Genomic DNA, 21,374 nt, shown 5'->3' with positions numbered 1-21,374 from the left:
TCTTCCTGTCTTTCCGGACGCGTTGGCGGATTGGAAGTGGTAAATGGCCAAGCACTTTCCTCTCTCCAATCGTTGCCCTGCTCCTGGGATCGGTTGCTACCCCTATTCTCCCTGGGTGTTTGGGTGAAATGTAGCGTCCGTTCCACCTGTCCCCTAGTGTCTACTGTATCGGATGTTTGATCCGTGGAAGATCTTGGCGCTGTCGCCACTATATCCCCCTGTGCCGTTTCCGAAACACAAACCTGTTTCGTGGGCACCATACTGTTAGCACCAGGCCGTGACAGATTCGAGATGACCTGCTGCAAATCCGCAATGGTTTGCGTTTTTGCAGCCAGGTCCTCTCGAAGTTGAACAATCATGTTATCCATAGATACCGTATTGTTCCTGAACTGGTTTATCTCAGTGTACAGTCTGAGCAGTTCCTTATCCATGTCAGAGTAGAAACTCTCCTTGTCCGAGAGTCTAGACTCTAACACGCAAATTTCCCTGCCCCTCTCGACTGTACACTGGGATTTCTCTTGTAGTTGTGTTTGTAATGTGTGTAACTGTTTAATGTTCTCAACACAATTGCAGTGGAAGTTTGCAGTGTTGGAAACTTCCTCTGCCTTTGCCGTGCTGTTAAGTGTTTCCAGATGTTCCGGCTTCCAAATGATATCCTCAAAGGTGTGAACCAATTTGGCTAACATTTGGAGCAGTTTTTTGTTTTTTTTAAACATGCTGCGATTAATGCAGAGTTTGTCATGAGCGTATGCCTGGTCCAATAAAGTGGACCATAGCAGCTCAGTGGATTTGTACGTGGTGGGGATGATGGGGTTGTATGTGCTATGTTTGCTGAGGTGTTGCAGTGTGGCGAAGTTCATACTTACTTTTTGACGAGAGGCCATCTTCATTGGTGTCGTTGTTTGTTGTACTGTGTTGCTGCGTGTAGGAGGTCCTACAATATTCGGAACGCCTTCTCCCGACCAGCCAGACGACTTCTGTTTGACTTCAATGATGATGGTTCTCTCTTCAGTGGTGTATGACTTCTCTCCAGTGGGCGTGTAAGGGAATCAGAAAATATTAATACAGAAAAATCTGAAAAGATTTTAGATTCTCTGCTGTAGAGATTGCTCTGTGTCTGGTTCTGATTGAAAAAAACGCTTTATTTGTACGAACTATCAGGCAATGGACGCTCAGAATCCACTGACCGCGTCCCTCCCGTCTGACTAGTTCACAGCGTAAGCGATTCTTTTCACCAAAACCAAACACAGAAAACAAATTCTTAGCAGTGGGCCTGGCTTGCCAATGTAAAGGGGGAATATTAATCACCAATATTTATGCAAAAATCAATAATTAATATTCATAAATAGGAGGAGCCGTCTATTGATAGCCCCGCCTATTTATACCTTTACATAATAATAACAATACTTTCACTATGCCTTACACTGATCGCTACACTAGCTGCATGCGCCTTACTAACTAACTATCGCCAATAACTACACGTTACACAGATAGTTACAAGTAACAGTATTTATTACTAACAATACACTACGCACGCAATACTAACAATACAGCACTATAATATACAATACTAAACTACACTACACATTCCCAAATTCCACCCACAAACTATCTATACGATACACACATTCAATATTAACAGCCCACCCACCTAGTACTATATACTATCCCTATGGGGTAGACGAAGGTTGACGGTGGTCTTACAAGGGTGTAAGCCGACCACAAAGCATTAAAAGGTTACCAGGGGTGTAGGATTATCAGGGGTAATAGGGGTAAATGGGTAGGGATACAGAGGGTTACCAGGGGTATGTAGGGTAGGGTTACCAGGGGTGACCAGGGGTGTATAGGGTTACCAGGGGTGTATAGGGTTACCAGGGGTGTGTATAGCAGGGGGGTATATAGTGCAGGGGATAGCAGGGGGGTATATAGTAAGGGATACATGTTGTTCTGCCCAGCTGGGTTAGAGAATCATTACAGATCAGGTCTGCCTCAGTCTTGGTATTTCTAAAGTGTTTAGTGTGGTATAGCACCATCTAGTGGTGTTAAGTTGTATTACACCTTGTTTTTCCTGTTACGAATACTACTGCATTGTGGGTGGTGCACTGTATTATGGGAGTGCAAAGCATTCTGGGAAAGAGAAGTCTCCAGTCTCCAGGACACAGTACAGAGCTGTCCTATGCATGTCTCCTTCTCAAACTCCACCATCCTTGTAAAATCATATCTGGTGAGAGATCTACCTTTTTTTCAGGGACATCATGTTATGCAGAGATGTTCAGTTAGTTGTAATTGTTACTCAGGGAGTTGTTACTACTGTTAGCTAGACATGTAATCCAATGTATAGGCAGCAATTTTACCATGTGCTTTCACTGTCAATGCAAATGTTATAGTAAATGCTCTCCATGCTTAATACTTATACATGTTATTTGTATTCTTGTAGTTTTACCAAACAATCCTGTTTTACCAATCAATCGTATATAATCAATCAATCACATATGTACGACCTGTTGACCAATAAACAAGTTAGACTACAAATAACAGTCCTCTTATTTGGAAGACAGGGATGGTTTATGCTGAATGTCAGACTGCACACTGTGTGGACGTGTATGAAGACAGAACACATGTCTACCACCAAGTGCCGATGCTATTTCTGCAGGATGGCGTTCATCATCAGAGGTTCCAGTGGAGGTTCCATCACTGATAAAACATTGATATTCTATCCTAAGCCTATTTCAATTTCTACTGTATGGTAAAGCAGGTGGCAAAAATATATTTACTAGCCTCTTGTAATATCTTGAAAGATTCATGTTGAACTCCCTGTAGCATAAAGGGGACTGCAGTCAGATGTTGGGATAGGGTTACATTTTTGTATAGCGGAGCTGCTGGCTTCCCACCTGTAACGTTTTGCTTGACTTCAGGCTGTAGATGTGGCTATAACTGTCAGACTGTATTGTGTACAGCAGAATGGGGTCAGAGTTTGGTTTTACTAAGAATAAAAGCTAGGTTGAGTAACTGTAAGCTTAGCCTAGGTTTCTGAGATATGAACCATACGAACGTGGAGGACCGCATGTCATCAATCTGTGTAATAAACAAGGGGTGATAGGGGTTCTCCACTTCAGACAATCCCCGCAATCATAAGCTAATCACCGAGTGTCCTGCTGCTGGGATCCACAGCTATGGCTTTAATGTGCAAGGCAAACTGGAAGCAACAGTTTAATTCCCCTACAGCACCCCCACAGTGGAAATGAAGAATTACATAGCCCTCATTGAAATCAGTGGGCTGACCATGTAATGAATGGACATGCCGGGTCCTCCAGAGTTGCTATTCATTCCAACCCATAAATGAGGACACTGAGAGTGGGACTTTATTAAATGGGTTGTTTCTTGAAGACAAACCTCTGTCTATATATGTTTTAAGGCATATTTACGTCAAATTGGGGATCCCTGCACAGGATAGTCCTCAATGAGGCCAAACTGGTGGACCCAAGCTGACTACATACTGCATGGATAGCCATTCAATAGCTGTCAATTAAAATGAGATTTCTAGAGGTTCTACGAATATGGTGTCACTGGCATAGGAAGAGGTCGTAGTTCTGACTGCCTGATCTTTTCGAACAGATGATTGGCGGGGGAACCGGTAGGTTTGACCCCCACAGATCAGAAATTGTTGACCTGTCCTGAGGATAGAACATGATTAATACTGAACTCCCATAAAACCTCTTTTATACTCCAAAATTCACGACCATCATGTTTCTGGATCGAGCTTTTTCCCCTCAATATTATCACAAAGCTGAAAAAAACGTAAGGCAGCTGAATGCAGCAGGAGCTCTCCCCCACTGCTCTATAAAAGACCATAATCATTAAATCCGCCCCTTGCCTAGGCCCGTACACTTCACCACTGCATCATAGCCATTAAGTCCATATTACTTCCCTACAGCTCAGTTGCTATCAGATCCAATGTAAACACCTAAATGTAAGGCTGGGGCTCCACAGCGACATAATGCATGAAATGAGGCACAAATGTGCTCACAACTCACCATTGTAGGAGTCATGAGAAGGGAAACCAATATAATTTGCGATTTAAACAAAAAAACAACAGTGTTGGAGATTTTTGTGATTGTGAGGAATGACCTCACATAATGTGCTTGCTTGTGCACACCTTTGAACAGAAGAACCGGCTAGTGATGGACGAACATCGGCCGGGATGGTTCGCGAACGCGATCAAATGTTCGCGAACCGCAAGTTCGCGGCGGGCCCCATTTATTTTAATGGCAGGCGAACCTGAAAAACCTTCAGCTCATATTTGCAGCTGCCAAATACTTAGTAGAAGTGTACAAATAGTCCCACAACATGGACAGTGACATACTAGAGGAGGATCAATGACAAAAATCTTAATCAGGGGCCATTTTTATGCGTCTTAGGGCTCTTTCACACTTGCGTTCTTTTCTTCCGGCATAGAGTTCCGTCGTCGGGGCACTATGCCGGAAGAATCCTGATCAGGATTATCCCCATGCATTCTGAATGGAGAGAAATCCGTTCAGGATGCATCAGGATGTCTTCAGTTCCGGAACGGAACGTTTTTTGGCCGGAGAAAATACCGCAGCATGCTGCGCTTTTTGCTCCGGTCAAAAATCCTGAACACTTGCCGCAAGGCCAGATCCGGAATTAATGCCCATTGAAAGGCATTGATCCGGATCCGGCCTTAAGCTAAACGTCGTTTCGGCGCATTACCGGATCCGACGTTTAGCTTTTTCTGAATGGTTACCATGGCTGCCGGGACACTAAAGTCCTGTTTGCCATGGTAAAGTGTAGTGGGGAGCGGGGGAGCAGTATACTTACCGTCCGTGCGGCTCCCGGGGCGCTTCAGAGTGACGTCAGGGCGCCCCAAGCGCATGGATGACGTGATCGCATGGATCACGTCATCCATGTGCATGGGGCGCTCTGACGTCATTCTGGAGCGCCCCGGGAGCCGCACGGACTGTAAGTATACTGCTCCCCCGCTCCCCACTACTACTATGGCAACCAGGACTTTAATAGCGTCCTGGGTGCCATAGTAACACTGAACGCATTTTGAAGACGGACCCGTCTTCAAATGCTTTCAGTTCACTTGCGTTGTTAGAGATCCGGCGTGTAATTCCGGCAAGTGGAGTACACGCCGGATCCGGACAACGCAAGTGTGAAAGAGCCCTTAAAGGGAAATTCTCTGAAACGTGCCCTATTGGAGCCTAGACATTTTTTATTTTAGGCCACAGGAGTACGGGCCTTAAAAATTAGGCATTCACCTGACATAAAAGAAATTGTGATTATGTGGCTCGAGGTACATTATGTGGTCACTGAATAACAATTTTACTGTAGCCCAATTTTTATTTCACTTTTTGGGGGGGGGGGGGAACTGGTATATCAGCAAAACCGCAAACTAATGCTGCACTACCCAACAGCACTATATAGAAAGTATATAATTGGTATATATCACCCCGCTTCAATCAGTTTTTTGGGGGGGCAACTGGTATATCACACCAGTAGAAATTATTTGTTCCAATAGTTTGTCCCTCTATATAGCTGCGGTATCGCAGCAGAACCGCACACAACTGCTGCACAATACAAATGAATATACTTTCTATGTTAAAAAAGTATATTATAAGTATATCACACCCCTCAGTATATCACACCTATCGATAGCACACCTATACCAGTCCTTAAAAGGACTTTTGTGGCCCTATTAGCTAGCGTTTGGTGTCCCTAACAGCCTGTCCCTGCTCCACGCAGCAACCTCTCCCTACACTGGCAAAAGACTGAATGTAAAATGGAGGCCAGATCGGGTTTATTTATAAGGTAGGGGGTATGTCCATGTGCTGAAACGTCTCAATTGGCTGTCCTGTAACACCTGATGGATGTGTCATGGGTCAAAGTTCTTCACAATTTAAAAGAATATGGCGCCGGTGGACCTCGCCATATGTTCGTCCTTTCGGCAAACAGCGAACGAGCAAAGTTTGCCGCGAAATGAACCTCAAGGCCATCTCTAGAACCGGCTACTGGCAGTTGAAGGATGGAACTGAGCATGTGCGACCACCTCAGCGATGTTACACCTGGTGGCCTATAATCAGGATGAGTTATCTCTATCTGATTGGAGGGGCTCTAACATCCTGCACCCCCATTGAGCAGCTGTTTCAGAGTAGCTTCAGCCCCGTAATTTGATGCTGGAACTACGCAGCTCCATCCATCATGTAGAGGTTGGAGCTGGTAACTGCTACACAATGGACAGAGCAGTGCACCTACTGCGGAATGGCTTGTCAGCGGGAATGCGGCATGTCAGATTCCCACTGAGCAGATCGTGATGGCCTCAATCTGAGGATAGGTCATCACTAGTAAAATTGTGTACAACCCCTGAAAGGGGTTTCAGTGTATACATTTTAGGTCAAATCCCCTTTAAGAGCTTTAAAATCCCTTTTTGTATATACTAGATGGTGCCTACATACAGAACCTGCTAACTGAGACCATTTAGACCTCCCCAATGAGATATATATTGAGGAATGTGTATGTCCATGGCTCTGGTACAAATGATATTATGCTCCCATGTCAGCCTCCAATATCTGCATGCTAGCTTCCATCTGTACTGCACGGATAATCCTACCCCCCCCCCCCCCCCCCTTCAAGGCCCCCTCCCCCCGTTATTCATTTTCTCTAATACTCCACAGTTCACACACTAACTTCCGAATGTTTTATCTTTTCCTCTAAAAGTGGGCTCAAGTCCAGCAGATCTGTACATGCCCAACCTCATTGTAAAGGATACTTAACCAAATATCTGATTAAAACGCTTGTAAACTGAGCAATATAAACAGCAACAACATTAAATACCAAGATAGGAACAGATAAACTTGAAATCTAGAAGAATGAAAACTTTCTGTGATCTGTAACTGCACCCCTTGCCAATCACAGGGTTATTGGTCCTCAGCAACTCATTGGTTTCTTGTAACCTAGCCGTTGATGGGTGCTTCAAATTGTGCTGGGAGTTCCCGCTTTAAGAAGACAGAGAGAGCTGCTTCATTCATTGACTGGACACAGAGTTTGTTAAAAGGGGAATTTTGCTGCATAGTGTCCACAATGAATATGACAGATGGCCCATATGAGTCCTTAGTGAAACTGTGCCCAAATTGGTGCCCAGTGACAGGATCCCATTATCATTATCAGAAAGATGTAGGTGATGAGTGGTATGATTTTCCATCAATTAATTTGGTGGGTATGGTGATGTCCCTACCCCATTGGAAGCAGAGTAAGTTGTGCCCAGGAGTGTAGCAACAGAGGCCCAAAGTGGGGTTGGCCCATCTCACACATTGGTGGCATATCGCTGGGATATTCCAGCAATGTCATATAGGTGTGGGTCCCACCTAGTGGCGATAAGTATCTGATTGGTGGGGTTCACGCACTGATCAAGACAATGGGGGTCCAATTTCCAGATTGAATGAAACAACAGGTTTAGTTTATCAGCTGCCGCTCCATTCACTTTCCATGGGACTTCCAGAAAAAGCTGAGCCTTGAGGTTTTCACGCTAATTCCACAGGATAGGTGCTAAGTATCTTATGGGTGGGGGTTCAACCAATGATCACTAGAAAGGCAGCCCGATTTCCAGACTGAACAGAACGACAGGTCGAGTATGCCGCTCCAGTCAGTTTCCAGAAAAAGCTGAGCACTGAGTCCCATAGAGAAGGAAGGGAGCAGCAGAGCGCATGTTACTCCTGTCATTCCATTCATTGGGAGTAATGGGCTGTGACAGTATTTTCTTTGCTATGCCTTGGGTGGAGCCTTAAGCAGCTGCCTCTGTTGCCTAACCCTTGACCTGGTAAACAAAGTGAATCATGTGCAGACGTAGCAGAGTTTACCGTCACATTTGGTGAGTTCTCACATCTAGTTAACGCGTTATGACTGTGATTGTTAACTCTGCTACATCTGTAGGGCTATGCTTTAAGTGGGTAGGTTTTGTGTTTACTATCCCCCCGACATAAACATTGAGAAACCAATAGCCACCAATTGTTCTTTACATCTTACATTTATTATTTCATTGCATTTGAGAATAAATACATTGCATCGAACTCCTGTTACATATAAAAGTATAAATATATAAATACAAAAAATGTAAAAAATATTGACTGAGAATTTGCAATGTACATTGCTACCTAATACCCGCACTTTACCAGTGCTACTTTTGTTTGACTTCTTCATTTTTCTAAATTTTGCTCCATCCATTAAACACAATAGATAAACATCCTGGTATGGGGACTTCTCTTTATGCCGGAGCTGGATCCTCTCCTCTCTATTGCTGCTCTTGGATGACGGCTCGTACGCAGGTGCAGCCCACGGTCACAATCTTTTTCTCCAGCGTGAAGACGGGGACGCACCCCTTCATCTCACGGTGAAGGACCAGGATCTCTTGTCTGATGGGGACGGAATTTAAGTTGTTGTCCACTTTGCCCTCGGCGTCTATGCATCCGGAAAGTTCACACTTGGCCTCGGCAATAACCACAGGGTGTCGGTGAATGTTTTTGTCATAGCTGTGGACAAAAATAAAAATAATTACATAGAGATATTGATTCAACTTTGACTAAAGCTCCTATGGACAAAATCTTAACGTCAGAGTCCAATGTACCATGCGGCTCATTGGGCCCCCTGGAGAGATGGGGCCAGACCACACTGAATGGGGCCAACACATGCCAGGGCACTATCTTGGCCTGTCCCTCTCTCATGCTGTAAGGGGTAGGAGGCACCAGAGACCACGTTTTGCTGAACCACACCTTCTATTATTATATCTATGCCCACATTGTGGCACTACCCTGATAGCTCCACCTATCTAGCGAGCACCTCCTACTTTTTTACAGGGACTACACCCTTGGAAGGGCTTGAAAGTGTCAACCATTGCAGTAAACCCAACATTTGCTCAGGACGGTTGTCACCTCCCTTCCCCCACAAAGTATCACATAGGAAATGAGAACATGGTGTACAGTGCAAAGCATGATGGTCAATTTCTTCACATTATCCACATTGCCATGAATCCTGGAGCATGATGGGACCTGTGCAACTTCCTTCTATTACTCTATCCTATATATGCCAGTTTGCAACTATTTGCATTACTTCAGTTTAGTTTACTATTAACAAGGCAGGGGCGGGGCTTCCAGGAATTGCTCTGGGGCGGTATGAATCCTAGTCACGCCCCTGCTTAGTGCAATGTTAATCCATGGTTGCTGATTTCATTCATGAATAATCAATATTTGATTATAGAGGCAAATGTACATTACCTGTACTCCCATGGAGAGGTGGAGCGCTTCCTCACATCACCACTCAGGAGAAGCGAGTCCTGTCCACTCATATTTAGGCTGACTTTCACCGTAGGTGGGAATTTAGTGACAGGTGGACATCCTTTATGACGATGAAGATCCAGGCATTGGACAGACATCAAAGTGGTGACTCCAAGAAGAAGCAGCACCGCTGTGAACTGAATGTGAGAAGAAGATTAGATGACAATATAGACAATATATTTATCCCATTTACTGCCAGAGTGCGGAACATAAAAAGCTGAACCACAAGACATGGAGAAAATAACAAAGATTACCCTAAAGAATGATAATTTACATACATAGATACAGACAGAAAGATATTAGATAGATATTAGATTGATTGATGGCTAGATAGATAGATAGATAGATAGATGATAGATAGATAATAGATAGATAGATAATAAATAGATAATAGATAGATAATAGATAATAGATAGATAATAGATAGATAGATAGATAATAGATAATAGATAATAGATAGATAGATAATAGATAGATAATAGATAGATAGATAGATAATAGATAGATAATAGATAGATAATAGATAGATAATAGATAATAGATAGATAATAGATAATAGATAATAGATAGATAGATAATAGATAGATAATAGATAGATAGATAGATAATAGATAGATAATAGATAGATAATAGATAGATAATAGATAATAGATAGATAATAGATAATAGATAGATAGATAATAGATAGATAGATAATAGATAGATAGATAGATAGATAGATAGATAATAGATAGATAATAGATAGATAATAGATAGATAATAGATAAATTGATTGATAGATAATAGATAGATAGATTTAGTTACAAAAATTACAATTCTCTGTTGACAAGCTAAAAAGAAAAAAAAATCTAATACTGTCTAAATGTATTCTAAATTATGTAGAATAATATAACATTATGAAAATGATGCATGGAATAATAGATAAAATGAAATTATATAAAGTACTAAAAATCAGAAATCTAAGCAGTGCATAATGGAAATAATACATAATAACTAAAATAAAAAAACAAAATATAGGAAAAAAATCATAATGCGTAACACAATCATAATAAAAAGTTAAAATAAATGATATCTTTAAAATAAAGTATATAACATAAAATAAACAATAAATCCTAATAAAGTAAAGGAAGAGTTCATTGTCAGTGCTCTCTTTGGCGGTGGGTCCGCTTCTCACCTTGCAGGTTCCTGTCAGGATGTCCATGGTTCTGCTGTTGTTTGATCTCTGGCTGCTTTCTAGTCTTGAGCAGGTGAATGCTGTGATGTGCTGAGGTCTAGACCCCGGCGTTATATAGAGAGCACGCCTTCAATATCTGGTTCAGCCTGTGGTTTCAGGTTCTTGTCAAGTAGGAAAATCTTAGCTGATATCATAGAGAGCGGTAGGCTTCCTGAGCTGGAATCTGCTGATAGTTGCCCCGTCAGGGAGTCCGGGGTGAAGAATTCAGTAACAGATTTGCATATTAATAGACTCTACGTCACAGTGGAACTGGGTCGTGGTTTTCTCTAATGAGTCTTCTGATTTTTATCTCGCTTTACATCGGGTCCTTCTCTGTATCCACATTTCTGATACTACAAGCATTTGACTTTTCATTTTCTGCATTTTATCAACATATAGAAAAAAAAAAAAAATTCCGGATTTGAAAATTCGCTGAAAGATTTGATTGCAATAAATAATCAGGTTACCAGTACAGGGATAATAAACACAGTGATGTCACAGTACAGGGAAAATAAACACAGTGATGTCACAGTACAGAGATAATAAACACAGTGATGTCACAGTACAGGGATAATAAACACAGTGATGTCACAGTACAGGGATAATAAACACAGTGATGTCACAGTACAGGGATAATAATCACAGTGATGTCACAGTACAGGATAATAAACACAGTGATGTCACAGTACAGGGATAATAAACACAGTGATGTCACAGTACAGGGATAATAAACACAGTGATGTCACAGTACAGGGATAATAAACACAGTGATGTCACAGTACAGGGATAATAAACACTGTGATGTCACAGTACAGGATAATAAACACAGTGATGTCACAGTACAGGGATAATAAACACAGTGATGTCACAGTACAGGGATAATAAACACAGTGATGTCACAGTACAGGGATAATAAACACAGTGATGTCACAGTACAGGGATAATAAACACAGTGATGTCACAGTACAGGGATAATAAACACAGTGATGTCACTGTACAGGGATAATAAACACAGTGATGTCACAGTACAGAGATAATAAACACAGTGATGTCACAGTACAGAGATAATAAACACAGTGATGTCACAGTACAGGGATAATAAACACAGAGATGTCACAGTACAGTGATAATAAACACAGTGATGTCACAGTACAGGGATAATAAACACAGTGATGTCACAGTACAGGGATAATAAACACAGTGATGTCACAGTACAGAGATAATAAACACAGTGATGTCACAGTACAGGGATAATAAACACAGAGATGTCACAGTACAGAGATAATAAACACAGAGATGTCACAGTACAGTGATAATAAACACAGTGATGTCACAGTACAGGGATAATAAACACAGTGATGTCAGAGTACAGAGATAATACACACAGTGATGTCACAGCACAGGGATAATAAACACAGTGATGTCACAGTACAGGGATAGTAAACACAGTGATGTCACAGTACAGGGATAATAAACACAGTGATGTCACAGTACAGAGATAATAAACACAGTGATGTCACAGTACAGGGATAATAAACATAGTGATGTCACAGTACAGAAATAATTTACACTGTGATGTCACAGTACAGGGATAATAAACATAGTGATGTCACAGTACAGAAATAATTTACACTGTGATGTCACAGTACAGGGATAATAGAAACATAGAAACATAGAAACATAGAAACATAGAATGTGTCGGCAGATAAGAACCATTTGGCCCATCTAGTCTGCCCAATATACTGAATACTATGGATAGTCCCTGGCCCTATCTTATATGAAGGATGGCCTTATGCCTATCCCATGCATGCTTAAACCCCTTCACTGTATTTGCAGCTACCACTTCTGCAGGAAGGCTATTCCATGCATCCACTACTCTCTCAGTAAAGTAATACTTCCTTATATTACTTTTAAACCTTTGCCTCTCTAATTTAAAACTGTGTCCTCTTGTAGCAGTTTTTCTTCTTTTAAATATTCTCTCCTCTTTTACCTTGTTGATTCCCTTTATGTATTTAGCAGTTTCTATCATATCCCCTCTGTCTCGTCTTTCTTCCAAGCTATACATATTAAGGTCCTTTAACCTTTCCTGGTAAGTTTTATCCTGCAATCCATGTACTAGTTTAGTAGCTCTTCTCTGAACTCTCTCCAAAGTATCAATATCCTTCTGGAGATATGGTCTCCAGTACTGCGCACAATACTCCAGATGAGGTCTCACTAGTGCTCTGTAGAGCGACATGAGCACCTCCCTCTTTCTACTGGTAATGCCTCTCCCTATACACCCAAGCATTCTGCTAGCATCTCCTGCTGCTCTATGACATGGTCTGCCTACCTTTAAGTCTTCTGAAATAATGACCCCTAAATCCCTTTCCTCAGATACTGAGGTTAGGACTGTATCACTGATTTTATATTCTGCTCTTGGGTTTTTACCCCCCTGGTGCATTATCTTGCACTTATCAACATTAAATTTTAGTTGCCAGATTTTTTACCATTCCTCTAGTTTTCCTAAATCCTTTTCCATTTGGTGTATCCCTCCAGGAACATCAACCCTGTTACAAATCTTTGTGTCATCAGCAAAAAGACACACCTTACCATCGAGGCCTTCTGCAATTTCGCTGATAAAGATATTAAACAATATGAGTCCCAGAACAGATCCCTGAGGTACCCCACTGGTAACAAGACCTTGGTCTGAATATACTCCATTGACTACTACCCTCTGTTGTCTGTCCCTCAGCCACTGCCTAATCCATTCCACGATATGGGAGTCCAAGCCCAATGACTGCACTTTATTGATAAGCTTTCTATGTGGGACAGTGTCAAAAGCCTTACTAAAGTCTAGATAAGCGATGTCTACTGCACCTCCACCGTCTATTATTTTAGTCACCCAATCAAAAAAGTCAATAAGATTAGTTTGACATGATCTCCCTGAAGTAAACCCATGCTGTTTTTCATAATAAACACAGTGATGTCACAGTACAGAGATAATAAACACAGTGATGTCACAGTACAGGGATAGTAAACACAGTGATGTCACAGTACAGAGATAATAAACACAGTGATGTCACAGTACAGGGATAATAAACACAGTGATGTCACAGTACAGGATAATAAACACAGTGATGTCACAGTACAGGATAATAAACACAGTGATGTCACAGTACAGAGATAATAACCACAGTGATGTCACAGCACAGGGATAATAAACACAGTGATGTCACAGTACAGGGATAATAAACACAGTGATGTCACAGTACAGGGATAATAAACACAGTGATGTCACAGTACAGGGATAATAAACACAGTGATGTCACAGTACAGGGATAATAAACACAGTGATGTCACAGTACAGGGATAATAAACACAGTGATGTCACAGTACAGAGATAATAAACACAGTGATGTCACAGTACAGAGATAATAAACACAGTGATGTCACAGTACAGGGATAGTAAACACAGTGATGTCACAGTACAGAGATAACAAACACAGTGATGTCACAGTAGAAGGATAATAAACACAGTGATGTCACAGTACAGGGATAATAAACACAGTGATGTCACAGTACAGAGATAATAAACACAGTGATGTCACAGTACAGGGATAGTAAACACAGTGATGTCACAGTACAGAGATAATAAACACAGTGATGTCACAGTACAGGATAATAAACACAGTGATGTCACAGTACAGGGATAATAAACACAGTGATGTCACAGTACAGGGATAATAAACACAGTGATGTCACAGTACAGGGATAATAAACACAGTGATGTCACAGTACAGAGATAATAAACACAGTGATGTCACAGTACAGAGATAATAAACACAGTGATGTCACAGTACAGGGATAATAAACACAGTGATGTCACAGTACAGGGATAATAAACACAGTGATGTCACAGTACAGGGATAATAAGCACAGTGATGTCACGGTACAGGGATAATAAACACAGTGATGTCACAGTACAGGGATAATAACCACAGAGATGTCAGAGTACAGGGATAATAACCACAGAGATGTCACAGTACAGAGATAATAAACACAGTGATGTCACAGTACAGATATAATAAACACAGTGATGTCACAGTACAGAGATAATAAACACAGTGATGTCACAGTACAGGATAATAAACACAGTGATGTCACATTACAGGGATAATAAACACAATGATGTCACAGTACAGGGATAATAAACACCGTGATATACAATACAATGACATAGCATTACAACAGTTAACCCTTTGTAGTAGTCCCTTTTGTAGTATTGCAAATGCTTTACTGACATTAAGAAGAGAGTTGCTTTCGCCAAGAAACCAGTGGAAATCTGTAATGTGGTCTGATGAGTCAAAATTTTAGGTTTTTGGTTCCAACCGCCATGTCTTTGTGAGACTCAAAAAAGGTGAGCGGATAGTTTCTACTCTACAATTGTAGTTCTCACCGTGAAGCATGGAGGAGGAGGTGTGTTAGTGTTGGGGGGCTTTGCACCAGTGGCGTTGGAAGGGGGGTGCGGACCGCACCGGGTGACACCATTGATGGGGGTGACACCAGCAGGGTCGGCATTTACAAACCATTTGTATTGCCGTCCTCAGGAGAGGGAAAGATGTGTCTGGGATTCGAACCCACGACCTTCTGTATCAGAGGCAAAGCACTGCGATGCAGCCTCTTCCTGTGTCCCGCCCTGTATGTCCAGAAAAGCTTCTGCTGGGATTTGAACCCACAACCTTCTGTATCAGAGGCAAAGCATCTAACCACACGGCCATAAGAACAGCCTTGCTACCGACTGAAAATATATGAGACTTCTACTGTTATAGCTGTACATCTATACACATGACAGCTGCCCTAACACACCCAGCACTGCTATATCTCTATATGACAGCTGTCCCAGCACACTCAGCTCTGCTATATCTCTATAAATGATAGCTGCCCCAGCACACCCAGCTCTGCTACATATGATACACATGACAGCTGCACCAGCACACTCAGCTCTACTATATCTCTATATATGACGGCTGCTCCAGCTGTCATGTGTATTAGATGTAGCAGTGCTGGGTGTGTTTGGGCAGCTGTCATGTGTATAGATGTAGCAGAGCTGGGTTTGCTGGGGCAGCTGTCATATATAGAGATATAGTAGAGCTGTGTGTGCTGGTGCAGCTGTCATGTGTATCATATGTAGCAGAGCTGGGTGTGCTGGGGCAGCTATCATTTATAGAGATATAGCAAAGCTGAGTGTGCTGGGACAGCTGTCATATAGAGATATAGCAGTGCTGGGTGTGTTAGGGCAGCTGTCATGTGTATAGATGTAGCAGAGCTGGGTTTGCTGGAGCAGCTGTCATATATAGAGATATAGTAGAGCTGAGTGTGCTGGTGCAGCTATCATGTGTATCATATGTAGCAGAGCTGGGTGTGCTGGGGCAGCTATCATTTATAGAGATATAGCAGAGCTGAGTGTGCTGGGACAGCTGTCATATAGAGATATAGCAGTTCTGGGTGTGTTAGGGCAGCTGTCATGTGTATAGATGTAGCAGAGCTGGGTTTGCTGGAGCAGCTGTCATATATAGAGATATAGTAGAGCTGAGTGTGCTGGTGCAGCTGTCATGTGTATTAGATGTAGCAGTGCTGGGTGTGTTAGGGCAGCTGTCATGTGTTTATAGATGTAGCAGAGCTGGGTTTGCTGGAGCAGCTGTCATATATAGAGATATAGTAGAGCTGAGTGTGCTGGTGCAGCTGTCATGTGTATTAGATGTAGCAGAGCTGTGTGTTTTAGGGCAGCTATCATATATAGAGATATAGCAGAGCTGAGTGTGCTGGGACAGCTGTCATATAGAGATATAGCAGTGCTGGGTGTGTTAGGGCAGCTGTCATGTGTATAGATGTAGCAGAGCTGGGTTTGCTGGGGCAGCTGTCATATATAGAGATATAGTAGAACTGTGTGTGCTGGTGCAGCTGTCATGTGTATCATATGTAGCAGAGCTGGGTGTGCTGGGGCAGCTATCATTTATAGACATATACAGAGCTGAGTGTGCTGGGACAGCTGTCATATAGAGATATAGCAGTGCTGGGTGTGTTAGGGCAGCTGTCATGTGTATAGATGTACAGCTATAACAGTAGAAGTCTCATATATTTTCAGTCAGTAGCAAGGCTGTTCTTATGGCCGTGTGGTTAGATCCTTTGCCTCTGATACAGAAGGTCATGGGTTCGAATCCCAGCAGAAGCTTTTCTGAAATACACAAGCACAAAGGAAGAGGCTGCATTGCATCGCTGACATGGAGGTAAGTAGAAGTGTTTGTTTTATTTTTTTTAATACCCGACTGTTACTGCCATGGAGGGAGCAGGAGGCACTTGATACTGGCACATGGGGGGGGGGGGGGATGGCATGGCACTATGATACATGGGGGGGGAGAGGCACTTTATACTGGCACTTTTGGGGGGGGATGGAATGGCACTATGATACTGGGACATGGGGGGGGAGGCACTTGATACTGGCACTTTTGGGGGGGGAGATGGCATGGCACTATGATACTGGGACATCTGGGGGGAGGAGAGAGGCACTTCATACTGGCACATTGGGGGGTAGATGGCACTATGATACTGGGACATGTGGGGGGGAGGAGAGAGGCACTTCATACTGGCACATTGGGGGGATGGGAGATGGCACTATGATACTGGGACATGTGGGGGGGGGGAGAGAGGCATTTGATACTGGCACATAATGGGGGGGCATCTATGGGGACACTTACTGGCACATTATTGGGGGGCATTATGGGGGACACTAGGCCGGCAGCCTATCAGAGGCCGGACACTGAGGGGCATCTACAGGGGCACTATATATGGGGCATTTTATACTGGTACATTATGGGGGGCACTAGCAGGAAGAAGGGGGAAAGGAGCACTATGGGGGAATTCACTGGGGGCACTATATAGGGGTATTTTATACTGGGACATTATGGGGGCACTATGGGGACATTAGCTCAACTGGGGGCATTACAAGGGGGTATTTTTTGCACTGTCACATTAAAAGGAGAATTATTTCTACTAGGGGGGGAGGGGGCATTATGGTGGGCTTTTTTTACTCCCACATGGTATGACCCCCTAGTAGCAGCACCAGTCTCTCCCTGCTCTGTGACCCCTCTGCCCCTTCTCCAAATCCTTATTATGAAATCTTTCTCATTAGGATAAAGCACATCAGCTCCGCCGAGCCCCCAGCCAAAGTGTTGAAGTGGCGTCTGAGACCCCCAAGGGCCAAGCCAAGTAACTAAGTTTTTATGTGAAATATGTTTGTTATACACATATAGCCTACACTGTGCCACACAATATACAGTATACCGCTACACTGTGCCACACAATATACAGTATACCGCTACACTGTGCCACACAATATACAGTATACCGCTACACTGTGCCACACATTATACAGTATACCGCTACACTGTGCCCCACAATATACAGTATACCTCTACACTGTGCCACACAGTATACAGTATACCTCTACACTGTGCCACACAATATACAGTATACCTCTACACTGTGCCACACAGTATACAGTATACCTCTACACTGTGCCACACAATATACAGTATACCTCTACACTGTGCCCCACAACATACAGTATACCTCTACACTGTGCCCCACAATATACAGTATACCGCTACACTGTGCCCCACAATATACAGTATACCGCTACACTGTGCCACACAATATACAGTATACCTATACACTGTGCCCCACAATGTACAGTATACCACTACACTGTGCCACACAATATACAGTATACCTCTACACTGTGCCCCACAATATACAGTATACCGCTACACTGTGCCCCACGATCTACAGTATACCTTTCCACTGTGCCACACAATATACAGTATACCTCTACACTGTGCCCCACAATATACAGTATATCGCTACACTGTGCCCCACAATATACAGTATACCTCTACACTGTGCCCCACAATATACAGTATACCGCTACACTGTGTAGTCTGTTCTATAAGCACCATTGTTTTGTGGCGGCGGACAGAAAATAATCTGGAAGTGCCCCTCCCGAGACCAGGCTCTGACTGCTAGGGGGGGTCTGCTGAGCTAACGGATGCCCCCTATGGCAGTAGCACCACCATAGCCCCCATATATGGCAAAAAAAATTGCTTCGGGGAGGGGGTGGGGGGGAAGGGGTGACACCATTTTCTACCGCACCGGGTGACACCAGCCCTAGCAACGCCACTGCTTTGCACACAACACTTTTGGTGAGTTTGGCTTCCTTCACACAGTGGGGTTTGTTGCCAAAAACTTCTGCGACAGAAAATCAGTTCCAGCCATTTAAATTGAGTTTGCAGAAACCCGTGTGCTCGCTGCCAAAACAATGGCAGGTACCCAAGATCTCTCTTCAAGTCCATACCCCTTCCAGTGAATCAGGTACTGCAAGGAAATACGCACCTTCCTGACATCCACTATTTTAGACACGACATACTCGACAGCATCATTAACAAGAACCCTCGGAGGCGAGGCTTTCGATGGTACTACTGGTTCAAAATATTTTTTAAGTAGAGATTTATGGAACACATTATGAATGTGGAATGACTTGGGCAGCTCCAACCTAAATGATACCGGGTTAATCACCTCCGTGATCTTATATGGTCCAATAAAACGAGGAGCAAATTTTCTAGAAGCTACCTTGAGAGATAGATTCTTGGAGGACAACCATACTTTATCCCTAACCTGAAAGTTCACTCCCCTTGAACGTCTTCTATCGGCCTTGAGTTTTTGAGAACTTTGAGCCTTTTCTAGGTTCGATTGAACCCGGGCCCAAACTGTGCACAGTTCGGAAGAGAGTTTATCAGCTTCAGGGTTAGAGGAGGAGACGGACGACCCAGAATGAAAACGGGGATGAAAACCATGGTTACAAAAGAAAGGGGAGACCCCAGCAAAAGAATTGACACAGTTATTCAAAGCAAATTCAGCCAACGGAAGGAATTTGACCCATAATTGCTGGTCATCAGCAACATACAACCTCAGGAATTGTTCCACAGACTGATTAAGGCGTTCAGTCTGCCCATTACTCTCAGGATGGAAGGCGGAAGAAAAAGACAACGAAATTTTACATCTTTGACAGAAGGCCCTCCAGAATTTGGACACAAACTGCACACCCCTGTCAGAAACAATATTTTCCGGGATGCCATGTAAACGAACAATCTCTCTCACAAAAATAGACGCCAGGGTTTTAGCATTCGGAAGTTTAGACAGGGGAATGAAATGAACCATCTTGCTAAACCTATCGACCACTACCCAAACCACAGTCTTACCCTCCGCCAGCGGTAGGTCAGTTATAAAATCCATCGAGATATGGGACCAGGGTCTACTGGGAATGGGTAGGGGTGGTAGGTTACCAGCAGGGCGAGTCCTAGGTGTCTTAGACCTGGCACAAACCTCACAGGCTGACACGTAGGACTTGACATCCCTGGTCAGAGTTAGCCACCAATAAGATCTAGAAACCAGATCCTTAGTGCCCTCAACACCCGGATGTCCACAAAAGGCAGAATCGTGACACTCACCCAACAGCTGGAGACGAAATTGTACGGGGACAAACAACTTATCTGTTGGGCTGGATGCCGGTGCCAGATGTTGTTCAGCCTTAATGCGAGCCGAGAAATCCTGGGTTAGAGCCGCTAAGAAGATGTTTGCTGGTAGGATGGATTCAGGCGGCGTCTCAGTGGGTTGAAAAGCATGGAAGCTCCGAGATAATGCGTCTGCCTTCACATTTTTACTTCCCAGCCTGAACGTAATGAAGAAATCAAAACGGGTAAACAACAGAGCCCATCGGGCTTGTCGGGGATTCAACCTCTTAGCAGACTCGAGAAACATTAGGTTTTTATGATCAGTGACAACAGTTACTCGATGCCTTGCCACCTCCAAAAAATGCCTCCACTCCTCAAATGCCCATTTAATAGCCAGCAGCTCCCTATTCCCTATGTCGTAGTTTCTCTCCGTGGGAGAGAATTTCCTAGAGAAGAAGGCACACGGTCTCAGGTTAGTGAGGCTAGCAGGACCTTGTGAAAGGACTGCTCCTGCGCCGTCCTCGGACGCATCCACCTCCACAATAAAGGGTCTCTCCTGATCAGGCTGGATCAGAATGGGAGCGCTACTAAATGCCTTTTTTAATGTTTCAAATGAGGAAATGGCCTTGGTAGACCAATTCTCCAAATCCGCCCCTTTCTTAGTAAGGTCGGTCAATGGCTTAGCAATTACAGAAAAATTCATAATAAAAAAACCGTTGTAAAGCCTTTAAGGATGAAGGCCTTACCCATTCCTTAATTGCTAAAACCTTACCAGGATCCCTAGAAACAGTATCTCCTGTACACCAAAGACACATTTCTCTTACTTAGCGGATAACTGGTTCTCCCTCAACACCTCTAATACTTGTTTGACATGAGACACATGAGATTCGAAATCAGGAGAGAATATCAAAATGTCGTCAAGATAGACAATAATAAATTTCCCTAAGAACTCCCTAAGAATATCGGTCATTAAGTTTTGGAACACAGCTGGGGCATTGCTGAGTCCAAAAGGCATCACCTGATATTCAAAGTGTCCTATCGGAGTATTGAACGCTGTCTTCCATTCATCTCCCTCCTTGATTCGGATTAGATTGTATGCCCCTTTCAGGTCAATCTTGGAAAACCAGGTTGCCCCTAAAACCTGGTTAAATAAATCCGGAATCAATGGGAGAGAGTATCTATTTTGATCGCAAGGGGGGAAATGGTTTATCAACCCTATTGTGATCCTCACAGCACATATAAGAAGCCTCAACAGTGAGGCACATCGACAGG

General features: G+C 43.2%; 1 protein-coding gene across 1 annotated transcript; it reads right to left on the bottom strand.

The window, feature by feature from the left end:
* Positions 1–8,305: 8,305 nt before the first annotated feature.
* LOC120998970 (interleukin-17A-like) lies at positions 8,306–10,545 on the bottom strand. Its single transcript, XM_040429847.1, has 3 exons — positions 10,519–10,545; positions 9,285–9,481; positions 8,306–8,543 (listed from the first exon to the last, which is right to left on the bottom strand). The coding sequence occupies exons 1-3, from the start codon at positions 10,543–10,545 to the stop codon at positions 8,306–8,308; spliced, it is 462 nt and encodes a 153-aa protein (XP_040285781.1).
* Between the last annotated feature and the right edge of the window lie 10,829 nt (positions 10,546–21,374).

This window comes from Bufo bufo, chromosome 4 (genome assembly GCF_905171765.1).
Source record: "Bufo bufo chromosome 4, aBufBuf1.1, whole genome shotgun sequence".
NCBI lineage: Eukaryota > Metazoa > Chordata > Amphibia > Anura > Bufonidae > Bufo > Bufo bufo.
This window is presented reverse-complemented; position numbering and strand designations above follow the sequence as displayed.